At 38.4% G+C, this 17,767-nt stretch overlaps 2 protein-coding genes across 8 annotated transcripts in view; one reads left to right on the top strand and one right to left on the bottom strand.

Moving 5' to 3' along the window:
* The window catches only part of AP3S1 (adaptor related protein complex 3 subunit sigma 1), a 72,526-nt gene extending 70,259 nt beyond the window's left edge, over window positions 1–2,267 (bottom strand). For 4 of the 5 annotated variants that reach the window (XR_004671624.2, XM_034960368.3, XM_034960367.3 and 1 more), the window contains exon 1: window positions 1,652–2,020. Coding sequence is in view for 4 of the 5 variants with exons in the window: in XM_034960368.3 (XP_034816259.1) it covers window positions 1,652–2,020 (369 nt within the window). In the remaining variant the exon portion in view is untranslated. Of the gene's footprint in view, window positions 1–1,651 lie in introns of all 5 variants that reach the window. The other variant, XM_003826720.6, reaches the window with a different exon arrangement.
* On the top strand, window positions 2,065–14,461 carry ATG12 (autophagy related 12). 3 transcript variants are annotated; one of them, XM_034960369.2, is made up of 4 exons: window positions 2,065–2,368; window positions 6,005–6,141; window positions 11,089–11,151; window positions 11,870–14,461. In XM_034960369.2, exons 1-4 carry the CDS (start codon window positions 2,065–2,067, stop codon window positions 11,927–11,929), a joined length of 564 nt encoding a protein of 187 aa, XP_034816260.1. In that variant the 3' UTR covers window positions 11,930–14,461. The 3 variants fall into 3 exon arrangements, with proteins under 3 accessions (XP_034816260.1, XP_063460667.1, XP_024784561.1); XM_063604597.1 differs by lacking the exons at window positions 11,089–11,151; window positions 11,870–14,461 and adding an exon at window positions 10,154–11,076; XM_024928793.3 differs by lacking the exons at window positions 6,005–6,141; window positions 11,870–14,461 and having other exon boundaries at window positions 11,089–11,150.
* The last annotated feature ends 3,306 nt before the right edge of the window (window positions 14,462–17,767 follow it).

Below are 17,767 nucleotides of genomic sequence, written 5' to 3'. Positions count from 1 at the left end.
TATACACTATACGAGTAGTATACACCGATTATATGGATTAGCCAGGAAACCCACTATTTTGAATATTGCTTAAGTTTAGATATGGAAAAATAATTTTTTGAATTGTTTTACTATTGCAACATACCTTTTTTACACTGCAAATGGATGACACTGGCAAAATGGTTATGACAAAGACTCCTTCAATAAAAGCTGGTACAATATTTTAACAAACAGGTAAAGTTAATGGCATTTTTTCCCATTCGAGAGGATCAACTAGAATTTAATCTGGATTAAAGAATGATGTAGAATTTTTAAACAGACCATTAGTATTCAAGTTATACTAAATTAAAACCACACACGAGTAGCAGAAAATATTCTTTATAGCTAGCAAAAGCAAAACAACTGAAAAAAATGATGAATAAGCTCAAGATTTCTCACTTCAACTAACACCTCCAGACTGCATTATCATTTTAGGCAAACTGACATTTTCACATTTACTTTGTAATGGCAAGATTGATTTCCATCTGGGACTTATCTGCATAAAAGTGTTAGCCTTGGCACAATTTCAAAACTGAATTGAAAGCTCATTTCTTGCTATAAGCAAAGTGCCACAATACCACACAAGTTATACCTCACATTAATCCTACCACTGGGAGTCCAATTTTATGTGTTTCAGCTAGCGAATTCTGCCCTCAGATAAGCACATAACTCTATAAAACCCTTCCTCGATCATCAACAAATCACTTATCTCTACTACCTTAATGCCTCCTGCACTTGTCCATACTAAACAGTATTTACACGTCTAAAAGAGAAGTTCTACAAATGCTACTATTCTTCATAAATAGAAAAAAACTATAAATGATGGCAAATTCCCATACGTGGAAAAATGCCAAACCAGAAGCTGAAATCATAACTTTTAGGTATAGAACCACAGCTCCAATCAGTCAACTACAAACGTCGCCGGTTACTTCGAGGGTAAATAATTTGCAGCCAGCTGGTAAAAAGCCTGATAAAAATATTAGGTCCTCACATATCTTCCTTTTCAATAAGGAGACACCTGAAAGTCACACTGGGGAGTCTGTCACGTATCGAAACATACAAAAGAGAGACTGTACAGAACGTGCAGTTATCTATCAAACGCAGGAAGCCAAAATTCCTGCGCTATGAGAGGATCACAGTGAAAAACGGTAGCCCATCTGTCCAAAGAACAGAAAGAAGTCCACCTGGAAAGGATGGGAGTCGGCGGAGGGGGGCGAGAAGAACGAGTTCCACGCCGTCTTCCTCCTCCCGGGCTAACTGCAGCCGCGCGGGGTGGGCTCTTGGGGACGGGGCGCAGGGCTCCGCGGCGCGGCTGGGCTGCGGCTGCCCGATCGGCGAGGGCCGGGCCCCGGGAAGTCTCCAGGGCCTCGCCCGCGCAGCCAGGAAAGCATGCAGCCCACCGACGGGCGGAGGAACCGCCCGGGCAAAGCCACGTCGATGGCTGACCGCGCGGCAAGGAGGTTGGCACCCTGTCCACACCCACCGGGAGGCTGACAGCTGGCGAGCGCCAGGCGGCCGGGACGCGACAAGGGCCGCAGCGCGCCGGAGGGGGTCGCTCTGAGAAAGCCGCGCTGGGCGCTGCCCGTCGCCAACGACTCCCCCTCGCCCGGATCAGCGGCGGCTGGATACTCACGTAGGGCTGGTAGAACTTGGAGAGCCGCGGCTTCCCGTGGTTGTTGAAGATTAGGATCGCCTTGATCATGGCTGTGCCGGGCCGACCGGGTGGGCACTGGGGGCCAGGGCGGGGGCGGGCGCGCGGGCCTCGCCTCGTAATCTCGCCTGCGATCCTTCCCCACCCGCCCCCTCCCGCACGCGACCGCGCGCGCTCCCGAGCCGTCGGGCGGGGCCCAAGGGGCGGGGCCTGGGCGAGGCAGGCACTAAGGAAAGCGGAAACATTTCTAGGTCCGAGCCAGCGGCCTAACGGGAGTGTGCGCATTCGACCGAGCACGGACACGTTGCCCACCGCTCCTCTCCCGAGGTCTGTAGTCGCGGAGAAACACATGTTGCGTTACTAACGTTCAGAGGTCTGCGACAGCTTCGATTTGAATGACTAGCCGGGAACACCAAGTTTCACTGTGTAATTGCGTCCCCCTACTCCGGCGCCTCCTTTGCGACGCTCCCTGGAGAAAAGCACGCCCACTGCACGCGCTCAGTCGCTACTTCCGCTCTCGAGTCTTTCCAAGCAAGATGGCGGAGGAGCCGCAGTCTGTGTTGCAGCTTCCTCCCTCAAGTGCTGCTGGAGGGGAAGGACTTACGGATGTCTCCCCAGAAACAACCACCCCGGAGCCCCCGTCTTCCGCTGCAGTTTCCCCGGGAACAGAGGAACCTGCTGGCGACACCAAGAAAAAAAGTAACTGAATTTATTTCCGGGCAGAGAGGCGGGAGGTTCAGATTGCATCCGACTAGGGGTGGCGGCCAGTAAAGAAGCAAAATTTAGAGGAGCGCCTGTCCTAGACCTGCATTTTGACCAGTCATCAGAAGAAAAGAAGTGTACTTTTTGATTTTTAAGGCCTTTAAGTTGAGTGTTAAAGTACCATCTCTGTCTGTCGGTGTAGGGCCTGATACTTGGCTGCCACACTTATTTTTATACTGTATTTTTTGAGTTGGCCATACTGCGAGCTCTTTGAAGGAGGGAGGGAGCTGAGTGGGGGGGGTGGTCTCGGTAATTCCAGGTACTTAACACAGGAGCTAATTATTTGAGTAATGTTTTATGGTGTAGGGGTGGTCATTGGCAAAGCCTGGATTAGCATTCACGCCTTCCAATTTAACTCGCTTTTGCTTTTTTCCCCCTCCCAGTTGGTTGTGAATTCACTCCTTAAACCAAAAACCAAATTCTTAACGCAAAATGAAGACTGCTAAGGGAAAGCTAAAGGCATAGATGTTACCTTTTTAAGAAACACATTTTGGAACCTTTGTGAGTTATTTCATTGCTTGAGCCAGCTATCCTCAACCCTTTATTGCTTGAGAATGTTTCCCTTTGTAAAAGAGATTGCTAACTTACGTGTTCTAAAGCACTCTGTGTAGAGTTAGAGTTGCCTATGGGAAAAGCAGCATGTAAGCATCCTCGATTCAGAGAGGCTGATTTCGTCCTTAGACGTTTTCCCCGTTCTGTCTTAAGATGATAGTGGTCTCTGGCCGGGCGCGGTGGCTCACGCCTGTAATCCCAGCACTTTGGTAGGCTGAGGCGGGTGGATCACCTGCGGTCAAGAGTTCGAGACCAGCCTGGCCAACATGGTAAGACTCCATCTCTACTAAAAATATAAAAGTTAGCTGGGTGTGGTGGCGCGCGCCTGTAATCCCAGCTACTCGGGAGGCTGAGGCAGGAGAATCGCTTGAACCCGCGAGGCGGAGGTGGCAGTGGGCGGAGGTCTCGCCATTCATTGCACTCCAGCCTGGACAACAAGAGCGAAACTCCGCCTCAAAAAAAAAAAAAAGACATTGGTCTCATTGCCTTTTCTTCAACTTCTGCTACTGTGGAGGATAATTCTCTCCCAAGACTGCCCCCCTTCCCCCTTTATATCAGACTCCCTTTTCCACGTGATGCACTATGAGTATTTCCATGGATAGCCACTAGAATCTTCAAAAGAATTCTGCAGGTTTTACAGTGTTTTGTTGCATTTTTTCTTCCAATTTACTATAGGCAAGAGCGGACTTCCGGAGATTCTTTTTAAGGTCTAACAGTCTTAGTCAAAACTTGTTACTGGACTCTGATGATAGCTGTGTAAAACAAAAGCTAAAAAAAATGGCTTACAATCTAAATATTGCCCGAGGGCATATTTTCTTGGTCTGGACAGTATTTTTTTGCAAATTGAACTGTCATTTAAGGATGAGATTTTTATTTTCTGGCTCTTGTTAGCATTTGAGTTTGCCTCTCCAATATAAAACTTAGTTTCTAACTATTCCTACCTTGTGGTTGTCATCATTTGTTGAGGATAATATGATGAAAGCAGCTTAACTGTTTTGTATCCTCAGCCTTTGTTTTAATCTACAGAAGAAAGATTGTTGAAACAGACCAAGGTTTTGGCACTGGAGGTATGTTAGGTTTCCTGGGGAGTAAGTGTTTCCCTAGTTGATTCTAATGTGCATCCGGGTTCAGAACTACAAGCAAATCACCTTTAAAATTAAAAAGAGAGGGCAGCTGTAATTAAATTATTTTCCTTCTCTAGTTTCTCACTGTCTTACACTTCATCCTTGGTAGCATAACTCATGATATTTCCTGCTTCACTTTCTGGAAATGTTTAATTGCATTAATCGATTTATTGATATCCCCAGGGGATTTGAGGGAGCAGTGAAGGGAGGTATGAAAGATAGGCTAACTAAAATCCCACGTTATCTCCAAATTCATTCCTATTCCCAAGATAACTGGACCTAGGATAATTAAGTAGTTCTTTAGTAGGAAGATAAAGTGTGCATGCATCATGTGTTCTACATGCGTTCATTCCAGGAGTAAACTTGAATAAAATGACCTCTGATCTTTTGGCCCCAATATTTAATATCAAAAGAATGGAGCAAGAAGGGTGTAATAGAATAGAGTTAACTTTAGGGGGCAGCAATACACTATTTTGCTTTCAATGTGTCTTGCTTTTTGACTGTAGATTTTTTTTTTTTTTTTTTTTTTTTGAGAGGATGTCTCAGTCTGTCACCCAGGCTGGAGTGCAGTGGCTTAATCTCGGTTCACTGCAACCTCCGCGTCCCGGGTTCAAGCTATTCCCCTGTCTCAGCCTCCCAAGTAGCTGAGATTACGGGCATGCACCACCACGCCTGGCTAAGTTTTTGTATTTTTAGTAGAGACGGGGTTTCACCATGTTGGCCAGGCTGGTCTTGAACAAGAAGTTGGAAGGGGACTGGGCCCTCTTGAACTCCTGACCTCAAGTGATCCTCCTGCCTCGGCCTCCCAAAGTGTGGAGATTACTGGCGTGAGCCACCGCGCCCAGCCAGATGTATGTTTGTTTTGTTTTGTTTTAGCAAATAACTTTATGTCTGAGAGACAGATTCATAGGGTTTGGGTTTGCATATCTGTGTTTTGGATCGTTGAAACCTTAAGATTTCTCTTTCTGCAACTTCTTTTTGGCTTTGGTTGTTCTATTATTGTTAATAACTTATTGCTTTCCTTTATTAAAAAGTTTATTACAGAAAATTTGGTAGTTACAAACAGCATAAGTAAAACCAAGTAATCATTGCCTACAATGTCACTACTGAGAAATACCATTTTGGTGCATATTCTTCCATATTTATGTGAATGTGTTTGTGATGGTTTTTAATGAATTTAAGATATTATACATGCTGTTGGAGAGATTAAATATCCACATATATACCCAGCAAGTGGCAGAGCCAGGATTCGAACCCCAGGCAGTTTAAAGTGTATGCGGTTTACTACATTCTATTTAATCAGTCACCTCCAAATATCCTTTTTGGATATTTAGGTTTACCAGTGTTTCATATAAAAATAAATGCTTAAATGGAGGTGAAATCTTTTTAAGTGAATTTTTACACATCTCATATTTTCTTACACTGGGTTCCTAGAAGTATTATTGAATCAAAGTATACTTTTATTAGGATCTGTATTACCATATTGCATTCCACAAAGGGTATACCATTTTACATTCTCAAAAGTAGTATCATCTACACTGGTAATTATTCTAATTTTAACTAGTTTCGTGGGTGAAAAGGGACATGACATTATTTTACTTTGCTTTTTGTGAACTTAAATATTGTTTGTGTATTGATCATTTGTATTTCCTCTCTTTGGAATTGCCTGTTAAGATAAAATGCATTTTAAAAATTAGTCCTGTTGGGAGAACTTTGTAGGATCAAGAAAAAAATGATGGAAAAGAATCTAACATTGTTACATCTCTCACGTATCTTCGGTATCATAAATACGTAAGATGGATGTAGATTAAATATTTCTGATTTCTAAGTCTTTTATATTCCATTCTCTTTAGATGTTTCAGTGTAATTGTCAGTAAATTTTATTCTTCTTTTACAGTTGACATTTTGCTAAAGGCTGTGGGAGACACTCCTATTATGAAAACAAAGAAGTGGGCAGTAGAGCGAACACGAACCATCCAAGGACTCATTGACTTCATCAAAAAGTTTCTTAAACTTGTGGCCTCAGAACAGTTGGTATGAAACCAATGGTGATGTTTTCCTACAAAAATTTGCAGTAGTTCCTAGGCAACAGTGAATTAACTGTTGTTTATAGAAATGCATATGGAGCCACATATGTTGCTTTTGTTATGCCCTTTTATCCCTTTATTTTTATTTATTCAATTTTTTTTTGAGACAGTCTCGCTCTGTTGCCCAGGCTGGAGTGCAGTGACACACTGCAACCTTCTCCTGGTTCAAGCGATTCTCCTGCCTCAGCCACCCTAGTAGCCAGGATTATTACAGGAGTGCACCACCAAGCCTGGCTAATTTTTGTGTTTTTAGTAGAGACGGGGCCGCCTCAGAAATGCTAGAATTACATGAGTGTGCCACTGTGCCCTGCCTTATCTCTTGTTAGTGGAGTTTATGTACTTTATCAAAGGATTCTCTGGGGAATTCTGAAATGAAATGTTTTAGATTTGTTTTACAGTGTGAACCAGTTTATGTATTTATTTTTTGCCTCCTGTATTGTTTTCCTCAGAAAGTCACTGAATACCCATGCATAAAAATCTATCATAGAGCATTGCAATATCTGTACATTACTACAGAAGTTTTGGATTTTTTCAGTTTGTTTTGATAGCAGTTACTTTTTTCCTATTTTTCTTGAGGTAAGCAATGTATCTTTGCCATATATTGTGAAAGAACTAGGAAATATTTCATGTTACAGTACACGTTAAGCACTTCACAGTGGCAGTTGTAGTAAACGTTAATTCTTTAAATGCCACTGCATTTTAATTTGGCATTTGACTACAGAAATTTAAATGTCTACATGTATTTGGCACATTAAGTGTTTTTTATATATACATAATTATATGTATGAGACACCTTTATCTGCAGATAGATCACAATCTTGGATAGTATTAACTCAGATAACATGAGTGGATAGGTAGTTGAAGAATTGCTAAGTATTTTTTAAATAACATCAGGAATTTTTGGGAGCACTAGGGGGAAATATTTGCTTCTGAACACAGGCGTGTGCATGGGTAAAACAAGTGAACTATCATTAAAGCAGGACATGTTGGAATTTCTTTTTGTCAGGGAGGAGCAAAAAACTGACTCCGATCTAAGAGTTTGGCTGCAAATGCTCTCACAAAAGTGAAGCTAAATGGAAAAGTCAGGGGAATGAGGACATACACTTGAGAGAAATGAGCAGAGGCTGTATCTTTGCTAAAGATGCAACATAAAGAGTTGGTAAAATAAGAGTACTGAGTAATTTAATGCATTAGTTTAGAAATACATGGAGATTTAAGAAAAATGAAATGATACTGTGTTCTGTGTTAAGAGTCTTGAAATTTTGTATTGCCTGTATTCATTCAGTAACCTGAAAGGACTTGATTGATACCAATACATAGTAGGTTGAACCATATAAAATTGCCATCATTCAGCCATTTTACCCTATGAAAACAATTTCATAAGGGTTAAATTAAAGCCTCTGTAGTGAATATGATTATCCTTTCCCATTTAAGCAATAGGAAACATGAGAATTATTTTGTCATTTTCCTAGATTAAACTAAAACTGATACCTCCTGAATTTTATCTAGCAAAATGGATGTTAAAGGAAAAAAAAGTAATGCTAGGAATTCTGGGAAGATGGTGGAATCAGAAGGTATACGTGAATCTCTCTGAATTCTCACAAAACTTAGTCAACTAGATAGCAAAACCAAAAACCCCTGATTAGTATTTGTAACAAAACTAGGTGATAAGGTATCCCCATGAGCCCCAAAACACATGTTGGTGGGGACAAACCACCAGCAACCACAGGACCTTCATGGTATCAGCATCTGTGCTGAAAGAAGCAGTAAGAAACAGGGTTGGCATCTGACGGCACTGAGAAAAGTAGAACCTCAAAAGCGCTAATAGATCCTGACCGGGAAGTAAAGTGAGCCAATTTAAGAATAGAAGCTGACTAAGGAGTTTTGCCCTCTTCTGTAGCACGTGATGACAATACATTTGCACTAAGGACTTGAAGGGCTCAAACAATCTCAAAATGGACCCAGGAGGGCTCCGGGACCCCATACTGAGGAGAAATTTCAGGAAGTGAAATGAAAATTGAAAAGGGTAGGGACATGAGAAAGGAAGGAAAGAGACCAGATCAAAATGGAGGGGAACAGAGCCTGGAAAGCTCAAAGCAGGCCTCCATCGTTTTGAATAGTATACAAAAAACAACAGGGGGAGCTCTGTGAAGTTAGAAAAACTACCCTAATTCACCTCATTCTAAAAGTTGAGGAAAACTAATTTCACATAAAAACAATAACAGGAATAACAAGGTCAAATCCCGTACAGTGTTACAAGAAAAAAGAGATGCGGAAAAGAACAGCATCCCTTGAGACGATGAAATCAAGCCAGAAATATACACCTGTAAGACAAGTCGAAAACTGTAACCTTGTATTTCAAAATGAGCTAAAAACAAGAAGATGGTATAAGACATGAAAGAAAAACGATCAGCATTAGTAAAACTAAGAAATGAAGCTCAGGAAAAGAATTAGAAATAAAAGAAAATTATTTCAGAAATGGAGACTAAAGTAGGAGGAACATAAACAATGGATAATGTGTTAAGAAAAATAGAAGATGAAAAAAATTTAAAAAGTGAGTCAACCTTTGGACAAGAGTCTGTGAAGAAAACCAGAGCAAGGGAACAGAAAAAATACTGTTAAAATGTCATTTAAGGTAAGAGATTTGAAACTACATATTGAAAAAACATCCGAAGTACCTGAGAGTATCAACCCAGAATAATGAACATCAGGATGCATTCTGTTAAAATTACTGGACTTGAAATCATTTGGAAATGTAGGGGACGGCAAAGAGGGCATGACTTAGAAAATTAGGCTGTCGTCAAACTTTGACAGCAAAGATGCGTAAGGAAAAAGTGTGAAATAAGGCTTTCATATCCTGCATAACTGACTTAATCGGGGCACAGACTATTAGCAGAAAATGCAATTCCAGTGAACCCTGAGGAATCCACTAGACAGAGAGCTTTATAACCAGAATAACTAGAGACATCAATTTAAAGACTGCTGATTTAAAAGCAGAAAGAAAAAAAAGCTGATTTAAAGGCAAAGTAATTAATAAAACTAACTAATTTTGTCTGCCCAAGTTCTTGCAGTTTGGAAATAATACTTCCATGGAATTTTACTTTCACAAACCTGGAGTAACTACATCTACTTTAAAGTAACAAATTATACGCCACTTAGCAATTCTGCAATGGAATTGATGATGTTAACCTATTACTTAAATAGAGCTTTATAGTATACAAACAGATTTATGTCTTTCTGTCTTTTAAACTAACTGAATTGCTTTTTTAAAATTTCCAGTTAACACCTGTTACAAAATCACATTGAATGCCTTTGGTTGGTTCTCTGCTCCATCGAGTCTGCTGTTTTCTGTGAACACAACACCATCTTACTCTTTGTCTCCTTTGCCCGTGAAGTCCTGATTACTGCTTTCTTCACCTGGTTAAATCCTGCTTATTTCTTATTTCCCACAAAGCCATCACTGACCCTTTTGCTAGGCTAGAGTAGTGTACATTTCTGTACGCTACATACTTCATTAGATGTACTTTTCTCACCCGTATTTATTCATGTGTGTGTCTGCCTCTCCTACAGATTATAAGCTCATTGAGGGAAGAGATCACATTAATCTTCATAGTTCCATGTACAATTCTCAGCACATCATAGACACTGATAAAATAAACTAAGCTGTTATTGAGAGCCCTTCCCCTCATTTATAATGTACAAGAGTAAAATCTGGATTTGCTCATAAATTGTCAGGCACTGAACACAAATTATATCTGTATTACAAAAAATTCACATTATAATGCACATTGTTTTCTGTTACAGTTCTGAAATTTTTGTGCCAGAACTCTACTCAGCCATAACCACGAATTGATATTTCAGCATGAACTATTTAAAGATAATTTAACAATAACGTCTATTGAGTACATATACCAGGCACTGAAAGTTAGTGTATTATCTCATTTTGTCTTTCCTAACAGACCCAAGAGGTATAGGTCCTATTATTTTCCATATCTTACAAATAAAGAGGATGAGAGATTATTTGTAAAGCCAGGATTCAAACCCAGGTGTGTCTCAGAGCCTATACACTTAATCACCACACTATATTGGCTAAGAGAGATGCAAGCAATATTGATGGTTCATGGTTGGTGATCAAAATAGTATCTGTCAACCAACTATTCTGATACTTTTTTTTTTTAAATACTAAGTTTAACCCAGGACATTTTAGTCCCAAATTTGGATATTAAAGGAAAACTAAATATGTTACCTGCAAATAAAGTTTTGTTTTCCAAAAAGAAAATTATTAGAGGGCACTTCAACACTGTGACTTTAAGTACTAGAAATATTTTAGTAAAAACAGACTAAACTGAAACATTGAGCAGTGAATCCTTTAAAGAGCAAGGTTATAAGGTTTTGATTGTTACTTTTTTTCCTGCTTCATTTGCCTGTAAGTGACTTTATTAAAAAACCTAAGTATATATGTCATACATTTACCCAAGGAAAGTGTACAAACTACCTTGAATATTAGACATATTGATTTTTGGCTGTGTGCCTGTGTAATTATCTTAGGAGAAATTCTTTGTGGGTAAGTGGGGACATTTTTACGATAATGTAATTTCTTGAATAGCCAGCTCTTCAAAAGCTATTTGTAAAAAATATTTAAAAGTTTCTTAGTTATAAAAAGTTAGGAACCACTGTTCTAGGAACTGGAATTGTGTTATTTTTATTCCTGTGGAGGAAAAATGAGATCTTCATAAAGATCTCTTTAAATTGACTATTTAAAAAAGTTAGGAGTTCAGAGAAGCTTTCTTCAATTGTGAAAACAATACAAAATAGCTAGCTGAATGGAATGCAGAAAAATGCAGATTAATCAGGATACCATTAAACATCTCTGTTTTTCCTTCCTTTCTTGTAGTTTATTTATGTGAATCAGTCCTTTGCTCCTTCCCCAGACCAAGAAGTTGGAACTCTCTATGAGGTAAAAAAAAAAAAAAAAAAAGAAATTACTGCTTTTTTTTCTTAATCGAGTATGCACATCTGTATAATATGTATATTGTGTAGTATTGTTAATTCACATTTTTATTTCAAGAGATGGCATGCCATTCTTAATTTTCTGGGGTAGAAAAGATGACTTTCTTGTTCTGTTATCTAACATCTTGATCATAGTAAGATATTAATAAATTATACAATGATTGAAGAACCAAGGAATAAATTACATTTCAAAGTCATCTTCATGATTCTCATAAAGTAAGGCTTTTTCTTTATCTACATTTGATTTCTTCTACATTGTTCTTATAATCTGTTAACCAAATCTGCCTACAAGAAATTGAGAAAACAGCGTAAGAATGACTGTTAAACATCTTACAGTGTCATTGTAATAGTTATTAGAGTACACATACTAGCACCACTACTAGAAAACAGCTAAAATTACATACATTGTGGTTGGACATGTAGAGAAAGGACAAGATTAAAATACATAAGCTCATTCATGCCTAAGATGCTTAAAGGACAGATTTTATTAAACACTTAGGATTATTAATATGTGTCTGATAGAAAGAGGCATCCTTGAGATAGCCTGTAACATAGGTAACTTAATATACGTGTGTGGATATTTATGATACATGTGGCATTTATTTTCTTAGTTTCATCTAAGAATAATAAAGATTGAGTTTGATTTATTGCCTTTTTTTTTGTAGTGTTTTGGCAGTGATGGTAAACTGGTTTTACATTACTGCAAGTCTCAGGCGTGGGGATGAACCACAAAGAAAATCAACTTGCTACTACATAAAATGGATTTTCACGGAAGAGACAGCTCTGAAAAGTTTTGATGCTTGTGGCAAGAGACTTAACAGATGTGATCTATTTAGTATGTGTCTACTCTATGTTTATGCATAAGAAAACATCCATAGCATGAATGGACTCAGAAAAATGTGATTTGTATTAATACACCAGTCATCATAAAAGATGGTCATGATAGTACACCCATTGCTCCTACTTGTTACTATTATTGCTGCAGATCTGCCTCCAAGGTTGAAAAGGAGACTAAGACTGTATAAACATCTTCATTGCCAGTTCTCAAAATGACTGAAATTGTTTTCATGGTAAAAGTTAATATACTAAAGGGTTCCTTTTTTTTTAATGTTTACATTTATGTCTATGTTTACCTTTTTAGTCACATTGACCTGCTGGCTGAATACCTCAAATAGTCCAGTAGAGGGCAGTCCACCAGGCAGAAAAGGTTAGGCACTTTGGTTTCACATCTTTGCTGGGGAATAATAGGGGAAATGGCTGTTTTTGCTAATTTTTAGCTAATATCTAGCCAGGAGAGCAAGCACATTGGACAGACTGAAAGACTGTAATTTTACACAATACACATGGCTTAATTATTTTATTGGGATACAGAAAAATATAAATTCTGGACAAATAAGTCATATACCTGTTTTCAGTCCTATCATTTAAGGATTCTTGAGTCCCAATCACATAACTGTGGTGTTACTCTGTCATTTATATGGTGTCAAAAGCACTTGATGAGTAAACCCAGTAACATCTTTTTGAGTGTTTCATAATGCATTTTCCAACTTGAAAACACTCAATAATTGAAAAATAGCCTTATTGTGTATTTTATGCCATGACTAAAAGTGCCATTTTTACTGATGCTATTAGACTGATAATTTCTTGAAGTGAGATTTAACCTTTTTTTCTCTTTAGTATTATGTTTATAATGCCATATTTTTAGAAAGCATTCCAGATCAGGCATGGTGGCTTACACCTGTAATCCCAGCACTTTGGAAGGCCGAGGTGTGGGGATTGCGTGAAGCCACAAGTTTGAGACCAGCCATTATTAGGCTGCAGAGGCAAGAGGATCCCCTGAGCCCAGAAGTTCAAGGGTATAGTGAGTCGTGATTGTACCACTGCATTCCTGCTGAGCAGCAGAGTGAGACCCCATCTCAAAAAAGAAAAAAAAAGGCATTCTAGTAAATCGAATGTAATGTGAATGGAATTTCAAAACAGGATCTAAGATGGTATGTAGTAGAATTCAAAGTAAGATCACTTTAAAGTTAAATAAGTTGAGTATGGAAAAGGTCTGTTCTCTAGTTTTGTCCAGTTCAGTTTACTGAAGGAATATATTTAATTATATTCATATATTTAACAAATAAAAATATGTTGAATTTTCGTATTGTTTGCCACTGAGGGTTCAGATGATAGACCTCAAAAAATCGAAAATACTGGTTGAATTTGTAGCATCCATTTAATTATTCTTTTTGACCTAAATAACTTAATAGTTTATTAAATCTAAGGTTAGCTAAATATGTAGCTAACCTTATTTGTTTTCTTTCCTAACAACTCTGAAGAATACATAGGACTTTGCACTTTTTTTTTTTTTTTTTTTTTTTTTTTTAAAGAGACGGAGTTTCGGTCTTGTTGCCCAGGCTGGACTGTAATGGCACAATCTCGGCTCATTGCAGCCTCTACCTCCCGGGTTCAAGTGATTCTCCTGCCTCAGCCTCCTGAGTAGCTGGGATTACAGGCACCTGCCACCACACCCGCCTAATTTTTTGTTATTTTTAGTGGAGACAGGGTTTTACCATTTTGGCCAGGCTGGTCTCAAACTCCTGACTGACCTCAGGTGATCCAACCGCCTTGGCCTCCCAAAGTGCTGGGATTATAGGTGTGAGCCACCATGCCGGGCCTGGACTTTGTACTTTTTCAAATCATATTTAATTATTTCTTGATCTTTACTCAAAGAATTATTCTGCGCTAAATTTGCAGCATTAAACAATAATTAAGCCTGGATCCGATAAGTTATTGGGTGACTAGAACCTACAACACAATTTATTTTTAATTTAAACTCTCAAGTCTGATTAAACTTGGGGGAAAAACTGAACATTCAGGTGATATTTTAAATTTTCTTTGTGACTAAATAGATGTCATTAATATCATGCTTCATCTTGCTGTGCATAGATGACCCATGGCACACAAAGTATATGTATAATATTGCAATATTGTACTTCCATCTTTAAAAGTATGTCAAAGACTTCATAATGAATTCACCATATTTAAGGAATAAGGCAAATTAATGTTTTATCCGAAATCAAAATGAGATTGGATAATTCCTGGAATCTGATTTCTGTAAGTTTCAGTCCTAAAGGGACCTTAAATATCTACTAGAACGAAGTACAGTGTATTTCTCAGATTACATGACATTAGTCAACCAATTTAGTTGTAACACAAAGTGAGAAAGCCTTAGGTGTTGAAGGAGTGTGAAAATAAAAATCTCTTTTCATGCAGTTTCTGCTTCATTTTCCAAGGATTATATGCTGAGTAAACTTTTGGCACTAAGGAAGCCAGCTACAGGCCACGTAATGAAAACTATTCAGAAAACAGTTCAGCAAATACTACTATTTGAATACAGTTCAAATCGTATTTATATAAATACTCTGCCTACATTATTTAACCCAAACTGGATTATTCACCATTCTTTGAAGATGCCTTGTGTTTTCTGTTATCTACTTCTGCTCGTGCAGTTTACTTACACCTTCACCCTTTCAAATCCTAACTTCTTCAAGGCCTGATTCAGATTTTAACTTTTTAAAGGCTATCTGAATCATTCAAGGAGAAGATACCCTTTCTCTCATAGAAACACTTAGAGCAAACTACCACTATTACAGCACTTATTGCATACTGCCTCAGAGCCATGTGTCCAGTTATTCTGGTTTTTATCTGGTACCCACGCACACATAATACTTAGTACATTTCCTTATATGTAAATAATTAGTAATGTAACACATCGAGTGAATGAAATTGTGATTAGCAAAGTATGACAGCTAAAAACAGGAAATTTTGTATAGTTTAAGTTTTTGTACAGCAGAAGGTAATGGAAAATATTTGCAACATATGACAGTGTTTTTAATGTCTTAAATATATGAAGAATTCATTTCAATTGGTAAGAAAAGACCAACTGAAAAATAGGCAAAACATACCAAATTTCGATTCACAAAAAGATACAAATGGCCAACAAAACATGAAACACGTTGAACCCCATTGGTTACAAAAAATACAAATAAAAACAATGCTGACTGACAATAAAAATAATGTACATCTTGCTATTAGCAGAGTTGTGGGGAAATCCTGTCATATTTTGGTGAATAGAATATGAGTTGGTATATCACTTTTAGGGGGCCATTTGGCAATATCAAAAACCTTGAAACGTAAGTATAAACTTCAATTTGTTCATATAACCTGTCATTCACATATTGAGTGCCTACTATGTCCTAAATATTGGAATAACACTAATAAAGCTCATAAGAGACTAATAAAGTCCCTGTTCTTGGAGTCACTTTCATGTTGACTCAAGGGGGTAGGACAGATTTTCAGATTTCAATTTAAGTCTCGGAAGTTTTTAAAATTGAATTTTTAGAAATAATGGAAAGTAATTTGATACCTGATACTAGCTACTATACCCATGTTTTCGTATTTAATATTAATGAAAGATAAAACGTGAGTAAAATCTTTAGAGGAATCCTTATAAATCAATTCCCATAGTTCCTTCTGTCATAGCTGATACAGATGAATCTAGGTTGATTACTTCTAGTGATAGACAAAAAGGATGTCCTGTCCATTTTGAGATGGCTCTATTTGTTTCATAACTGTCTTTCTTACAACATGGCAAAATCTGCCTCCTTGCTTCCTCCAAGTATATGTTCCCAGTTCTTTTATCTACATCTACAAAACATACCTTTCCCCCTTTCCTGCCCCACTTTTCCCAAGTGTTGTCTTAAGAATGATAAATCCATCCCTATAGTTGCTTAGAATCTTGACTCTCTTCCAACCCAGTTTCAATCCATCAGCTTTACTACCCAAAGTAATCTAAAGATTCAATGCAATTGCTACCAGAATACCAGTGACATTCTTCACTGACATAGAGGAAAAAAAATCTAAAATTTGTATGGAACCACAAAAGACCCAGAACAGCCAAAGCCATCCTGAGCAAAAATAGCAAAGCCAGAGGCATCACATTACTGGGCCTCAAATTATGTACTACAAAGCTATAGTAACAAAAACAGCATGATAGAAGCATAAAAACAAGACACAGACCAAGGGACCAGAATAGAGAACCCAGAAGTAAATCCATGTATTTACTTACAGTCAACTCTTGACAAAGACACTAAGAACATACATTAGGGAAAGGACAATCTCTTCTATAATAAATGGTGCAGGCAGAACTGAGTATCCAAACGCAGAAGAATGAAATTAGACCCCTCTCTCACCATATACAAAAATCAGAATAGATTAAAGACTTAAATGTAAGACTTGAAATTATGAAGAGAAAATTGGGGAAACCAAAAGTTTAAGCTGGGCAATGATTTCTTGTAAGACCTCAAAAACACAACCAATGTGAAAATGAGCAAATGAGATCACATCAAGCTAAAAAGCTTCTGCACAGCAGAGGAAAAGTGAAGAAATATGCTACAGAATGGGCAAAAATATTTGCAAACTACTCATCTGACAAGGAATTAAAAACGAATATATAAAGAGCTTAATAGCAAAAAAAAATTAAAAATAGGCAAAAGATCTGAATAGGTGCTTCTTAGAAGATATCAAAATGGGCAACAGGTATATGAAAAAATGCTCAACATCACTAATCACCAGGGAAATGCAAATCAAAACTAAATGAGCTATCACACCCCAGTTTAAATGACTTATCCAAAAAACAGGCAATAATCGATGCTGGTGAGGATGTGGAGAAAGAATACTTGTACACTGTTGGTGGGAGTGTAAATTACTAAAGCCACTAAGGAGAAGAGTATGAAGTTTCCTCAAAAAATGAAGAAAAGAACTACTGTGTAATCCAGCATTCTCACTGCTGGTTGTAAACCCAAAGGTAAGAAGATCTGTATATCGAGATACCTGCATTGCAGCAGTATGCACAATAGCCAAGATACATAATCAACCTGAGAGTCCATGCATGGATCAATGGATAAAGAAAGTGTACATGATGGCATCTTGAGCCCTAAAAGAGAATGAAATCCTGTTATTTGCAACATGGAACTGGAGGATATTGTGATGTTAAGTGAAAGAAGCCAGGCACAGAAAAACAAATAGCACATACTCTCATATGTGGGAGCCTAAAAAAAAAAATGCTTTTAGGATTGGCTGGCAAGATGGCCAAATAGGAACAGCTCCAGTCTGCAGCTCCCAGTGAGATGAATGCAGAAGTGGGTAATTTCTGCATTTCCAACTGAGGTATCCTGTTCATCTCATTGGGACTGGGTAGGCAGTGGGTAAGGCCAAAGAGGGTGAGCAGAAGCAGGGTGTGGTGTCGCCTCATGCAGGAAGTGGAAGGAGCAGGGGAGCCTACTTTTCCCAGCCAAAGGAGGCTGTGAGGGACTGTGTTATCTGGCCCAGATACCACACTTTTCCCCTGGTTTTAGAAATCCACAGACCAAGAGATTCCCTCATGTGCCTACACTACCAGGGCTCTGGGTTTCAAACACAAAACTGGGCAGCTGTTCAGGCAGACACCGAGCTAGCTGCAGGAGTTCTTTTCACACATCGATAGCTGAATTGATCAGTGGAAGAAAGGATATCAGAGA

Source organism: Pan paniscus, chromosome 4, assembly GCF_029289425.2.
Source record: "Pan paniscus chromosome 4, NHGRI_mPanPan1-v2.0_pri, whole genome shotgun sequence".
Lineage (NCBI taxonomy): Eukaryota > Metazoa > Chordata > Mammalia > Primates > Hominidae > Pan > Pan paniscus.
The sequence above is the reverse complement of the archived record's forward strand: the minus strand, read 5'-3'. Positions and strand labels throughout refer to the sequence as shown.

Excerpts from the sequence above, each read along its gene's own strand:
- ATG12 (XM_034960369.2), top strand. The coding sequence starts at position 2,065 with ATGACTAGCCGGGAACACCAAGTTTCACTGTGTAATTGCGTCCCCCTA. Across the intron at positions 6,142-11,088 it reads TTGTGGCCTCAGAACAGTTG|TTTATTTATGTGAATCAGTC; the intron begins GTATGAAACCAA and ends CCTTTCTTGTAG. Across the intron at positions 11,152-11,869 it reads AAGTTGGAACTCTCTATGAG|TGTTTTGGCAGTGATGGTAA; the intron begins GTAAAAAAAAAA and ends TTTTTTTTGTAG.